The sequence below is a fragment of the Epinephelus lanceolatus genome, chromosome 24 (genome assembly GCF_041903045.1).
Source record: "Epinephelus lanceolatus isolate andai-2023 chromosome 24, ASM4190304v1, whole genome shotgun sequence".
NCBI classification, from domain to species: domain Eukaryota; kingdom Metazoa; phylum Chordata; class Actinopteri; order Perciformes; family Serranidae; genus Epinephelus; species Epinephelus lanceolatus.
This window is the reverse complement of record NC_135757.1, coordinates 18,835,268-18,850,438: the sequence shown is the minus strand read 5'-3', so window position 1 is coordinate 18,850,438 and position 15,171 is coordinate 18,835,268. Positions and strand designations below refer to the sequence as shown.

Genomic DNA, 15,171 nt, shown 5'->3' with positions numbered 1-15,171 from the left:
AGAAAGATACTGCTTGTCCTACAATGATGTCGATGGACAAAACATAGACTGACAACAATTTTGATTATCAGTTGAATTAATCAAATTATTCATCAAATGGAAAGCTGCTGCTGATTTTCCTTGATTTATGTCACTGAAAATGAAATATCTTCGGCTTTTGCAGTGTTGGTCTGAGAAAACGAATAATTTGAGGTGGTCAACTTGGGCTCTAAGAGACTGTGACAGACTTTTATTTTGCTATTTTATGACATTTTAGGGACTGATTTAATTGAAAAGATGATCGACTTGCATCCTGTTATCTTAATTACACGTTTATGACATGGGCATGTTTGTGCGTTTAGTTGAGCTGCAATGATTAGTCGTTTCAGCAGAAAATGAGTTGCAAACTACTTACAAGGAAACTTGAAATGATTAATGTCATGACAGTGACAAAATACAGTTTTACTGCACTAACTGCATTACTAGATTAACCTAATTTTCTTAATGAAATGTAGGATATATTATATTGTTAAATCCAAACACTCTGAAGCTTTCTTGGCATCAACTATGTCTTACGTGTAGCTTAAGCTCTCGCTAATATGCCAAACGCCATTGCTATTTTTGCACATTTTGCATTAACCTTGTTGTTTCCTGTCCTGCTACTTGTGAGGAAAGGGATCCTTTTACCAAAAATGAAATTTATGCAATTTTTGTTTGAACTTCTCTTCATTCTCAGCCTGTCTTTATTCTTGTTTTGTGTCTTTCTCTGCCTCTAGTTTAAGAAGTGCATCCTTGTTTGATTTGCATGGCGGGGATAAAATGGTGACGGCATTGTCGGTGGATTTAAGGCCTCAAGAAAGCCTGGCAGTTAGGTTAAGGTGTTTTGCATCGATCATAGTTCACCTGAGAGGCACTCGCACACACACAAAAACAGTCACACACACACACACTCTCTCAGGTCTGTGTATCTTTAATCCTTTGTACAGAGCTGAGCAGATGTCCCCCATTCATTTATGAATTTATCCCCCCTCCCCTCTCTCCCCCTCCCAATCCACCCACCCATTCACACACACACACACACACACACACACACGCACACGCACACGCACACGCACCTGGCAGCAAGGTCAAGTTACAGCTGATACAGTGAGCCCTGCACAAAACACATACACACACACACACACACACACTCACAGATGCATTCACAGATGTGCATCAGGATGAACACCACACACACAACAATGGGAAAGAAGCAGGAGGAGGAGTGGAAGAAAAAGAACATCAGTTGTGTTGTTTATTCACTGACTCACTTTAGCTAATATCACACGCACATACACATGCACAACGTCATTTGCTTATTTTCATTATGACATAGCTTCAGACTGTTTACTCTGAGTCATGCTCATGTGGTTTTAGTTTGTGTGTGTCCGTAGAAAACAACACAGGGAGCAACAAGTGAACACAATGTATGATCTGCCCTGTACGCACGGACAGTTGACAGGTTGGTATGAATGTTAACTAGGTGATGGTGTTGTTGTCCGGTGACTTGACGTATCTGCTGCTAAATGAATGATGGATGATGATACTGCTCACCTCCCGCGGCAGTTATTGAGACAAAATGTTGTGTTGTGACACCATGGTCATTTGTGACATGTAGTCAGATTACTTTTTGTGATACAATTATTTAGAATCTTGGGAACTTGGGGACTTTTTAAGATTTTTTTAATGTCACTTGGCAGGAAATTCAAGACTAATTTTTGCACCAAATTTTATGGAACCAACATAGGGTTAGGGGCAATTTTTTTTAACATTTCAAATGTTAAATATGACATAAACATTACTTTTCTTGTGTCATGGCGGAGACAAGGGTAGAACAGAAGTGGGGAAATACCTGCTGTTTGTTAGTGAGTTGCGTTGGCGATTGTGTGTTTCTTGCTCTGCATGTGGGATTCAACTGCCTTAATTACTGTTGTGCCGAGCTGGAAAAACTTTTTGCATAAAATACACTGAGTCTCTTATGCATTGCCTTTTACTGGTTTCAGGCATGCCGGGCCATTTTGGTTAAATGGCCAACTTTGGTTGAACGCTCACTTCCCTGTGTCGTCTATTTAATAAGACTGATTTTAAGACACATTAATAGCAGTTAAGGCCTTACTTTTAGATTAATTAATGCCTTTAAAACTTTCTACAGATCAGCAGGAACACACTGTTTTAATTTTTTTCAAAGTTTCCTTTTTGTTAGCACATTTACGTTTTAGGACAACATTAAAAATACAGTAAACAAACTAACCCCACAACTGGTAACTGGTAAACCACACCCAAGTCCCACCAGCTAATAGACAGTTACAATTTCTTGAATATCCTTGTTTCCATGTAGATAATGGATTTGAGTATAAAATGAAACATTTATAGTGAATAAATAATATAATAATAAAATTTCCTCCTCTGCTTCCTGATGCTGCTGCTTCTCTCTTTTTCTTTACACTTTATTCACTTCGGTTCTCTCCCTCTTTTCCCGATGGCTGATGCCACTCTGTCCCTCTCTCTCTGTACCTCTTTCCAGCCATATAGGGCCCCTGGGGTTTCTGAATGTGTATGTGTGTGTGTGTATGAGTGTGTGTTTGTCTGTGTGCTAATTGACCTTGCAGGGGGTTCCATTGATTGCCTCATCTTCTCTGATAGATTATAGGGCTGTTAATGTGGTGGGGAAATGGCAACGTGGTGGGGCACAGCTGTTGCCACACACACACACACACACACACACACACACACACACACACACACACACACACACACACTATGTGCCCCTGCAACCAGGGCCTCTACAATTATTATTTTCCTTGTTGAGACAGTGGGATAGACACTGGGGCTGCAGAGGCGGCGAGATGCAGGAGTGAATGTGGGATCTGATCCAAAGCCAGCAGGTGCTCGTGTTTGCTTTTGCTTTGGATGTAAAATGAGAACTGGGTTTCTCTTGTTGTATCTCTGAATTTTCTCTGGTTTTAACAGTAGTTTCATCACCCTCCACTTTTACTGGGGTGGTCACTTCTCGCTGTGACATGTGAGAAATAGAAAAGAAAAATTACTTAGTATACTGCACTAATCTATGATGCCTCATATAGGCAGAGCCGGAGGAGGGGGGTAATATTCAGAGAAAAAAAACTTGCGAGATCAAAGTCGTAAATTTACAAGAAAAAAAAAACAAAACTTTAATATTCTCTGACATTACAAAGTCATTCATTTGGTTGGGTCTAGCACAGGACTTTGACCTAGGAGACTGGGGTTTGTGTCCTGTGTGAGTCAACGTTGGCTTATTAGTTTTTAGGATGTGTAAAACTGCTGACTGCACACTGTGGAAATAAAGGTTAGCGGAATAGCTGAAACGTGTTGTTCTTTATAATGCCATATTTTGACGTTGAGAGACTACCCAGGAAACGTCCAGCCAAGCCATGTAACATCTGACGTCACCAAAACTTTCAGAATTTTTTAACCATATCAAGACGTCTTGATTGGACATTTAAACAACGTTTTTCAACGTGGCAACGTGGCGGCATCTGTCTTGTACTGAGGTTGATTCAACCTCGCAAAGTGAAGTGATGAGTTTCCTCGACAAGAAAAAGTTTAGTTTTTTTTTCTCGCTTATTCATGACTTTAATCTGGGACACTCTGAGCTTCTGATTAGCTTGAGTTTCTGATCAGCTTTTCTTTTCTTTTTGATAACCTGACACTTTAGCATATCACCAAACACTCACAGGAAAACAGCCATCTCTCAGTGGACCTAATGGTACTTCCATATGGTTCTTCTAGCATTTTGCTCATAGGTTGAGCGAAGCTATCTTGAGCTATCTGACACTTTCTCTCAGCTCAAATCAATGTTGTCTGAGTCCTGCCAGAGGGTTATACTCAGATTGTAAGATGACAGTTGGAGATTTGGTGTCACCATAGCTCCTCACTAGTAATGCAGAACTGCTTTAGAGAAGCTGCATGCACCATTCTTTGCAGCATATAACAGGTGTGGTTGTTGCTGTGGTGCAGCCAACATAACAGATTCTCATTCCAAAATATCACATTAAGCGATGCTACAAATGACGCTGATGACAATGTGCACTGTCTGAGAGAAAACAGAACATTTTTTGAGGCTTTACTGACTTGAGGTCCTCTAAAATTTCCCTCTGCAGTGTTCCTCCAAAGTTTTTTGTGAAACAACTGCTTGCTGTTTCCTTAACATTTCCTCATTCAGATTCAGGAGGGCTTGTCTCCCAACCACCTGAAGAAGGCCAAGCTGATGTTCTTCTACACCCGCTACCCTTCCTCCAACATGCTCAAAATATTCTTCTCAGATGTCAAGGTAAGACTTTGCCCTGTCTTTTTCTTCTTTTTAGTGTTTCTCCTGTTTATAGTCTTTTGTAAACCTATTATCACTGTTCTCTCCAGATTCTGGCTTTCTTTTTATACTCCGTCTTTTTTTACTTATCTTTACTGATATTTTTTGCATAATTTCCAGTGAACCATTCGGCTCGACTCGATTTAACTAATTTTCGGTATCAGGTCCTTTTTTTTCTATTTAGTTTTCCATTGCAGTTAGTACCCCCTCAGTGTAGGTGAGACTCTCAGCTGACTACGATAGTGACACTGCATGAAACTGCTGTGACATCACTTTCAACTCAACACTTGCTGGATCCTTTTATCTATAGTTACAGTCGCTATTGACGGTAGTTTGGCTTTAAGAATGGCAGATTTGTGATGTCCGTGTTGTGCAAATGATGATTTTAGTGACTATTCTGGCTGACAAATCAGTCAATGGAGTGCATTGTTTTAACTGCCGTCTACTATCAGCTCAGCTCGCTTGGAACCTTGATTGGCTAATAGAAAACCAAAAAAAAAAGTGAGTCGAGTTGAGTAGGGCCGTGCCGTACAGTGGAAATGTGGTGCTTGTTTTCATCTTGAATATAATGTAATTATCTCTCCATTGATTATAGTAGATGAAGAGGTTTTTAGGAGTAAGATTAAAACTATAAAAGACAGCTTAAACTGGATATACTCTGTACAGAAAATGCTTAAACTATTTTCTTGTTTACTGGACACACTTATCATTTGATCATGCCAGGACAAATGATAAGAGTGTTAAGAGAGCTCTGGGTGATAAGATTTTGCTCTTTGATGATCAAAACTAGATACAGAAAAGGTCAGGTTTGTATTATGATTACAACTGAGCCAGGTTGAGATCAAATCCACAGTGGGCATGTGCACTATACAGTTGTAAGGAGATCGGACAGAGAGCAGGGTAAAGTGACTCATTCCTTGACTTGTATAGACAAGAGATATGAAAAGCACTGCAGTCAGTGTGGGGCCGAGATTGGACATAAAACAATGGGAATTCCAAGGTATCTTTGGAATCAAAAATCAGTGACAGATGGGGCAGATGAGTTGTTGTAAACAGGTATGTGTCTTTGTGTAAAGATATGATCATGAGTGTTTTCTAATCTCATTCCCCAACAACTTTCACCATCACATATCCTCACACTCGTCTTTTTGTGATTTTTGTGCATTTTGTTGTCTGATATTTTTCTGTTTTCGTATTATTCCGTTACTCTGTATATATGTGTGTGTCTGTTACCCTATAACGCAGATGGGTGCTCCAGTCTGTCACGTCTTTGTAGCATAATTAGAGTTTCTGGCCTTAATCGACCTGGGGTTAGAGGGGGGGTGTTAACGCCCACTTTCCCTCTCTCTCACACACACACACACACACACACACACACACACACACACACACATTCCCGACCTCAACCTCTATTTCCCTCTCACCCAAAACACACACACATGCAACAACTATTTCACTCTCACTCTCGCTCACATAAAATAAGAAGTTGAACTTTTCTTTAAAACACTGAAACCAGACAAGTAATGTCACCATGAGCATTTGACAGATGACAGGATGCACAGGTAGTGAGGAAGAAAAAGGACAATGAAATAAAATCAGATGAAGAACGGTAAGACAAGAAAAATAAGTTGGAAGGAAAAAGGAGATGATGGAAAGTATATGTGCGTGTGTGTGTGTGTGTGTGTGTGTGTGTTTGTGTGTTTCACTGGGTTTTGAGAAGATGACAGCGGGAGCAAAGGGAGGGGCTGACAAACAAATGAAAGGGATGACAACAGAACAACAGCTTTATAACAAAGGCGCTGATTGTTTTGTGTTTACAGGCTGCTACGCGTTTTGCAAAGGAGCATAAGGCTCCTCGACAGATTCAGGACGCTGTATTCAAATGAGCAGCCACACACACACACACACACACACACACACACACACACACACCAGCTGCCCTTTGGCTCATATCTGTGGTGACCACTTCCTCGTGGCAGTGCCACATCCTCATCGGCTGCCATGGCAACAAGGGTCGCTGGGACACCAGGTTGCTAGGCAAACACAAGGTTGCTAAGCCTACCTGCTCCCAGTACATGCGAGTGAGAGTCTGATTTGTCATTAACTGGGAGTCCATTAATGGAAACTGGTATCACAGTGCTCAGTTACACGTTTAGTGTCACGGTTTAGTGTTACTGAGAAAATAAAACCGGAAAATGCTTATGAAAAAACCAACATGTTTTAAAACTTTTTAATATCCCCAAAAGTCACATTTCATTGCGTAAAATTACAATTTAAGTAAAAGTGCCAAAAATGAGTGATAGAGGTGTAAATTCGTCATGATGAACAATTTGACATTTGCTGATATGACAAAGTCTGTCACAGTACGATTTTGATTCAATTCAATTTTGGTGCCCAGGACTGATATGAGATGGTTTCAGTAAATATCCTCATCGTCCTTTTTTGGCTGCTAGGATTATTTGCCTGCCTGTTGTTTAGGAAGGAGGTGTGGTTGGACGGAAATGGTAACGCAGATGTGCCATAGCAATTTCAAAATAAAGCTGTATCATAAAGTTTGATATGAATCAATTTTTTTAACTTTGCATGGATGATATTCAATCATTGATCATTGAATCTATATTTATCCAGACCAATGAATCGTTACACCCTTAATAACTGACCGTGATGATCCTCAAGATGTTGTAAATAAATTAAATCTGAGACACTGTCAAATGGAAACCTTAAAGGTCTCCAAGAATGTCGCCACAAAATTACACACTGCATCATCTTCAGCCTAAATACGATATAATACATGCATGCTGCACAGTGCTTCTCATCCTGGAAGAGCTTCAAGCTTCAAATTGCATTTGACTTTTCTCTGTGTTACACCTACACCATTTTGAAAGCAATGAATGTGCTGAATAAATGAAGTAAGTGGTTGTACATTTATGCTGGCATTCCTTTCAAATTTGCAGGCTTCACTTTTTCTGAAAACCTCTGAGCCAAAGACTGTAAATGAATGAACATCTCCCAACATCTCAATGTCAAGATTAGTAGTGATTTAAAACTGATACGTGCTGACATTGAACATTTTGCATAATCAGCTTACTTATCACGCCTAAGTCATACTTTAAATTATCTGAGGAAAGATGCTTAAGATGTACGTGGCCAAATAAACAGTGGCTTTAGGGTTTAATTTGGAAAATTGATGAATTAGGACTAATGAGTTAATACATAGGTTCAGTTTATGAGTTTATCTCTTGGAGATTAATTGTTTTAAAGCTAATATCAATCTAATCTCCAATCTGTGGGTTTATCTCCAAATTGATATTCAATTAATCTCCCTCATCTCAATAAACATGGATTTAGATAAGAAGATATCTGGCCTGAAACTTTGCTCAGCAGATGGACAGTATTACAGGCTCGACCTGTAAATGAAGTCACAGCCACACACAGCGGGATTTATCGGAATGAAAACATTTTTCTATTGGAATTTAGCTTTAAGGACTGACAGTCACTGTGTGGCAGATAAACACAAGACCATGAAAACCAGACGCACTTTCTTTAAGTTTAGTTACAAGTTACAATCCATAAGATTAGAGTGATGCAGCTCTGTTATGAGGTTTGAGGAGTGAGGAGAGTGAACAGTAAAAGTCTAATATCAGTTAGATAAAATAAAAAACAGTAACGCTGAATTTTGAGTATAGATTATTTTGTATGAATCCCTTGTGCATAAGAAGGCCATTTGAATCCAGCATGGGAATGGCAGACCCCGCCACTAACAATGAAAACAGCTACATAGTAAACTAATGTAACTTAATTTAAATATTGCAGAAAAAATGCAGACAAATAGAATAAAATACAAGGTTTGATTGCATGAAAATCATAAAGATTATAAAATAAAATATTTTTTCTCTGAAAGTGAGCAAATCTCCTAAAATAAAATACAAAAGCAACAATTCATCACTGGCTGGCTGTCCCTCATTACTTGAAACCTTTCTTACTGTATATGCATACCGTATATTCTGCCCCAAACCCAACCGTCCCTACTGACTGAGTCACAAACGTAAAGTTTTTTTTTGTTGTTGTTTTAAATCTTAAGTAATTTTCATAAACAGCTGTTGTTTTAGCAAACGTTACAAGAAAAAGTGCAGTTTTGGAGGGACTATTTTCACATGCGGTGGAATACACATTTTGTGCTTTTGTGGGCATTTACAGCATGACTGTGCATGTGTGATTGACTTAAAATTAACTACAGTGTGTGTGTTCCTGGTAATAAAGGAACATGTCACCCAGTGCAACAGCGTGGCTCATTGATATGTTTTTTTGGACAACAATGCAGCTCTATGGCACAGAGGAATATCAGCCTTGCAATACTTATTAGGAGCTCAATGTTGGTTTTGTTCTTTTCATGGGATTTGTTCACAATAAGAAGAATATATCTAGAGTCTTTAAGAAAATTACAGTTACTTATTATTCACATTTTATGCAAATATTGGTTTATATTAAAATTTAGTTTTAATTGACTCGTAATCCCAGTTAATCCACCATATTTATCTGTGGGAGGAAAATGAATCATGGATAATCCTATTTGTGATGAGCGAGGCTGTTCTTTTCAAGGCTTTGGTTGTGTGTGTGTGTCTGTGTGTGTGTGTGTGTGTGTGTGTGTGTGTGTGTAGGACTGAGTAGAAGAGCGCACCCTGTTGCTGTCTGTCTCTGTATGTGTGTGTGTGTCTTGTTTCATTGTCCTATTGCATTCATTACCTTCATCATTACCATATTTCCAAAATCCGGGTCAATGTCTCTTTCTCTTTCTCACCCTCTCTCTTACTCCTGCTCCCCCTCCTCCCCCCTTCTTCCCTGGGAACAATAAGTAGCATGTGTTAGAAGGATCAGGCAGATTCACTGTAAGGGAATTAGGGCCCTGAATGGCTTCCCCTAATTGGACTTGAATGGACTTTGTCTATGGGAAACTGGTTCTTAAAGATGAGCCTCTTACGCACAATGGCCACTTCACTCTGTGTGGGAAGTGGGTTGAGCTGACAACTGTTTTAGGCACAGATGAGCAAGCACGCACATACACATTAACACACACGGGATCTTAATTGCGTAGTGAAACCGCTTGCCTTCTGACCAGACAATCATATATGTAAGCATGAGATGCTTAGGTCTCTGCCGTCTTGTCTTGAGAGAGTCAGTGAGAGTAATTAAGACCTCGTTAAGACTGGAGGAGTTAGGATTAATTAGACGCTCGCTTGCTCAGGGAGCTCCTTTCGATTCACACACACTCTCACTCGCAAGTTCCCTGCCAGCTGAGGTTTTTCTTTTTTTTTTAAACATACACTCAGTCTAACACACACTGTACGCAAAGCAGTGACACATTTATCAGCAAGAGCCCTGAAGACTCTTGCCTTGAGAGGCTGAAATGACATCTTGATGCCGCCGTCTCAGCAGGAATCAATTAGTGTCCAACCCGCCTCTCACCCGTCTTGTCAATTAGAGCTACACAGGCAATTTGGCAACATCAGGATGTGAACCAGCAACAGCTCGTCTACTGATACAGATATAACTGAAAATCAGTAATTACCATAGTGAAGTGTTTGAATCCTCTGGATGACAAAGCATTGAAATCTGTTAATGTCTTTCATAAATCGTGAAGACTGAATATGTGAAGGCTGAGATATGTAGCGTGAAAAGATATATTATTATTTAGGCTGTCGTTAAATACAGCCTATACAGAATACAGAAAATGTTAGAGCTTCTTTTAATTGCTGGTAATTTAAAAATAGAGACTGAAACAGAGCAGCTACTGTTTTGTGAGCAACAGGGTTACTAAGGCCTTGAAATAATTTGTAGTCTGCTTTTTTTGTCTTTCTGGGAAAATAATCTGGCAGGAGTCTGTGTTAAAGGGACAGTTACCCCAAAATCTGAACAATTTTTCCTCTAGTCTGCCTTCTCTCCAAAATAATAGAACTAGATGGCACTCGGCCTTTGTGGTGCTCAAAGCGCCACGAAAAATGCATTTGATAAACTAAACAGCAATGTCTCTTTCCAGAAATCACAACCCGGTTATTGAAGATAATCCACAGACATTGGGCCTCATTCACTAATATCTGCGCAGAAATGTTCTTACTCTCCGCAAAAAATAAGTACTTGCGCAAAATCACCGTCGGATTCATGACACGTGCGTACCGGCCAATTTTGTTCTCACCACTGTGCGTATGTTAGTAAATCAGAACCATTCTAAATTGACAGGCGCGTGTCCGCGATCTGCAATCAGCATACTACCACGCCCCCATTTCTCCATATAAGGAAACCGCTTGCCTAGAGTTGATTCATGAATGAAGGAAGCGGTTACGCGAGGAGAGAAGTAGTAAATTTCACAGTTTGTTAGAAGCAATGGCGCCGGGTCTTACAGGAATGCCATGGGTCATTGTAAGATTGTGGAGGACACAGCATGCCAGGATGATCTTGCACACCTTCTCAGGGGTATAAAGTAGTTTGCCACTGGCCGTATCTGATCCAAACACATCCAACGGCCCTTAAGCATGCCAAAAGTGCGCTCTACGGCGCGTGTGTGGGCATGTATGTTATTATAGCGCACCTCTTGAGGGGTTTCAGGGTTTGCGTATGGTGTCATCAGCCATGTTGTAAGGCCATATGCCCGGTCACCCAAACAATATAACATTTTAACATTAACGGAATAGAGATTTACTGAAAATACTAACTTAAAGCAATTGAAATAAAAGACTAGAACAAAAGATGCTCACCAACAAGCCATCCACTTCTCACAGCCCCTGCCTCCAAACGCATTCCCACTGTACTGTTTTGCAAAATAAATGAGTCGTGGGTGCCTCCTGGCCAGTGGGCCACAGCCTTAAGGATATGGCAGTCGGCATTACAGATCATCTGCACGCTGATGGAGTGATAGTTTTTCTGTTCATGTTATTGTTAATATTTTAATTGTCACAATGATGAGGGTGAACGTGTGTCAATTTCATAGTGATTTAATCCATTTGGCCAATATATTAGTAAATTAATTATTTTAAAAAATGTTAATTAAATCTCTTTTTCATGAATGTGGTTTTATAGACTCCGCATGTACTTAAAAGGTATGTTTGCATTTTCTAAGTCAGTTCGGCCTTCCTCATTTGTGCGTACGCATGGTCTGAGGCAGTTCTAAATTTGTTCGCAGAGTAAGAACAAATTCGGGTAAGAAAATATTGATGAATCCCGGATTTGTGCGTCAAACGATCGTACGCACAGTTTAAGCACAGATTTGTGCGTACGCACTGTTTGTGAATGAGGCCCCTTGTTGTAAGTAGTTTCATGTAGGAACTATTTGCTCTCTACCAAACTACACCCACCAACAGTATCACCGTGCAGAAGGAAACGTGCATCTACTCATGGATGAGAGGCTTGTTCTCGTGACAGCACAAGATGTAAACATTAATGGCATCCTCCTTGCATAAGCTGTTATGTTAGCTAGCTCAGTGCTGCTAAGTGTGCTAGGAGTAGATGTATGCTTCCTTGAACTGCACGGTGATATAGTTGGCAGGTGTAGTTTGGTGGAAAGAAAATAGTTCTGGTACAAAACAAATATAAAAAGTCAAAATGTGGCCATTGATAACTTGCAGATTTTGGGGTCTTAAAGACAACTAAATTATTTTAAAGGTCCAGTGTGTAAGGATTTAGGGGGATTTAGTGGCATCTAGCAGTGAGGAGTGCAGATTGCAACCAGCTGAAACTTTCCTTAAGTATTTTTTGTTCATGAGGTTTTTACAAGGAGTCGAATTGTCATTGCAAGCAGGCCGCTAGCCCAGCGCCTGCTAATGTGTGTTTAAATTTTTTTCTCTCATAACTTAAAGGGATAGGGCACCCAAAAATGAAATTCAGCCATTATCTACTCACCCATATGCCGATGGAGGCCCTGGTGAAGTTTTAGAGTCCTCACATCCCTTGCGGAGATTGGCAGGGGGAGCGGCTAGCACACCTAATGGCAGACGGCGCCCCAGACTAACGTCCAAGAACACAAAATTGAATCCACATAGTATCTCCATACTGCTCATCCGTAGTGATCCAAGTGTGCTGCAGCCCGGACATAAAAAGTTGTTTTGAAAAACGTCATATGAACTCTGTTTTTAGCCTCACTGTAGCCTGTAGCTCTGACTGCTTCTCTGTGCTCCGCGTTCACGTGTGCGATGCACGGTCTCTGAAGAGCAGCAGTCTCGTCAGTACTGATGTCCAGATTCTCAAGTGCAGGCATCGCCAATTCCCAGTCTGAGCAGCAAAGACATTCCTCATCCGTTGGCATTGCTTTGCATTTGAAACAACTACACCACCAGGTTTCCACTGCTCGGCTGGCTGAGGCTCATGAGCTGCGGCGGCTGCTTCGTCCAGTAGCCTGAGTTCCGTCCGTATACTCGGGCTCAAAAAAATACGGCTCAACAAAGAAATGCTGTTCCTCCTCAATTTCAAAGTCTTCAGACATGTCAGGCAGTCCTTTGCTAAAAGACCATAGTGCAAATTATCTTTTAGCTCTGTGGTTACTGTTGTCTCCCCCTGCGGTGCACGTGTCACGTGATGTAAACATGGGTGAGCAAAGCTCATGCTTTTGCTGGTCTCGCGCAGGCGCGCACACGTGAACGCGGAGCACAGAGAAGCAGTCAGAGCTACAGGCTACAGTGAGGCTAAAAACAGAGTTCATATGATGTTTTTCAAAACAACTTTTTATGTCGGGGCTGCAGCACACTTGGATCACTACGGATGAGCAGTATGGAGATACTTTGTGGATTCAATTTTGTGTTCTTGGACGTTAGTCTGGGGCACCGTCTGCCATTAGGTGTGCTAGCCACTGCCCCTGCCGATCTCCGCAAGGGATGTGAGGACTCTAAAACTTCCCCAGGGCCTCCATCGGCATATGGGTAACTAGATAATGGCTGAATTTTCATTTCTGGGTGCACTATCCCTTTAATATGTGCTTACTTTTTTTTCTTTCTCAAATGATTTAAACTGGTAAAAAAATAATAATAATAATAATAATAATAATAATAATAATAATATTTGTCCAGTGCTGTACAGCTCATCAGAGACAGATCGCTCGCCCAGCACCTGTTAATGTGTTTTCACCTTTTTTCTCCATTAACTTAAGATCCAGACGTTCAGGAGGTTTTTACTGGGAGCTGAATTCTCCACAGAGGTCTCTTCCTCTCCAAAACAAACAGACCAGGTGATTTAAACCAATAAAGACACTGAACAAAACAGTTTCATGTGAAAAAAAAAGGTGTTTTTCCAAAACTGCTGGTTGCGGAGGGGCTGCTAACTATGGTGGCCGACACAATGACGTGAAAATGCAAATAGCCCTATCTAGAGCCAGTGCTTGTTATTTTCTGTTCTGGGCTACTGTAAAAACATGGCGGTGCAGCATACTCCATGGATAAGGGTTTGCTCCCTATGTAGATAGAAACAGTTCATTCTAAGTTTACAAAAAACATTTTTATTTTCAGGTGATCATATACTAAAGAAAACCTACTTATTATACTGTAATATATTCAAATTCTGCAAACATATCCCCCTAAATCCTACACATGTAACCTTTAAGGTGTAAATATGGATAAAATCCTATCTGTGCTACCAGTTAACGGTGGCCTATATTCAGTTATTTCTATATGCCACACAAAACTTAGGCCAAACTTCTTCCATTAATGACATACAAAACCAAAAATGACCATGAACTGCAGGAGCACTTGGAGAGTGCAGCCCTCTGCCGAGGCCAAATACTCTATCTCACAATGTTAATAAAAGTAAAAACTAATTTGTGTGTCTGCCTATGATTCAGATCAGCTCCAAATTTAAAGAGGTTCTTCCTTGGTCCATGCTTCACTCTTTCACCAAGTGCCGGAAGTCTTTCTGTAATCCTGCTGGCAAACACACAAACAAACAAACCAAACTGATATCATAACCTCCTTGGCAGAGGTAACTATGAACTGTATGACTATGAAATAGGGATTTTGTAAAATAAAAAACTTCCCACACACAAACCTTCCCTGCAGTGTATACTGTCTAGTGAAGCAGAAATGCACCAAAACATGATTTGAAAAAGTTCCTACAACAGCTATTCTTCCAGGATCCACAGGAAACCTTCGGTGTTACAACTTGTAGATTTATGTTGATTGTGCACATTCATACTGTCCTCTATAAAAATGTGCCGAGCTACAACGAATCTGGTTGAAGTGGGCAGATTCTTAAAGGATGTGTGTGTTTGCCCTTCCAACATGGCCTGGGGGGGCTGACAACACCTGCCATCAAGGGAAGGAGAGGGGGAGTTGAGGCACCCTGACACTTTCTCTGACACTCTCTCTTTCCCCCTTTTGGTTGTAAACAGAAAATGGCATTCCTCAAGCTCAGCATTTTGCCCCCCCCCCCCCTCCATTCTCTTTCTGTCTTTTGTCTCTTGCCTCTCTTGTTTTTTTGGATTGTGCTGATTGTGATGAGCTGGACGGGACAGTGGGTGGGTGAGAGGGCAGGTGGTGGGATGGCTGGGTGTATGCATGTGTGTTTGTGTCTACATGTGAATTCACTCCTGAAATATCTGCCTTTTGAAAGACGATTATCAGGTTGAGAACCACACTTGACAGTTAGAGATTATACCTGCACCCAAAAAGGTGATACACTGCAGCTCTTACAGGATGCAACAGCTGTGGTTTGTCCTCTGATTTGCATGTCCGAAAGAGGAACCTTTACAAAGAATTAGTTGTAAACTACAGATGGAAAGAGCACTTATACTGTTGTTATACTCTCTAAAGAGGAACGTAGTTCTGCCATCATCA

General features: G+C 40.7%; 1 protein-coding gene and 1 long non-coding RNA gene across 3 annotated transcripts in view; one reads left to right on the top strand and one right to left on the bottom strand.

Moving 5' to 3' along the window:
• The window catches only part of LOC117249869 (prospero homeobox protein 1), a 57,405-nt gene that overhangs the window by 13,718 nt on the left and 28,516 nt on the right, over window positions 1–15,171 (top strand). For both annotated transcript variants that reach the window (XM_078165971.1, XM_033615671.2), the window contains exon 5: window positions 4,220–4,327. In XM_078165971.1, the coding sequence (XP_078022097.1) occupies window positions 4,220–4,327 (108 nt within the window). The remainder of the gene's footprint in view (window positions 1–4,219; window positions 4,328–15,171) is intronic.
• LOC144461942 (uncharacterized) overlaps window positions 1–15,171 on the bottom strand; it is a 241,714-nt gene that overhangs the window by 205,733 nt on the left and 20,810 nt on the right. The gene's annotated exons all lie outside the window — the stretch shown is intronic.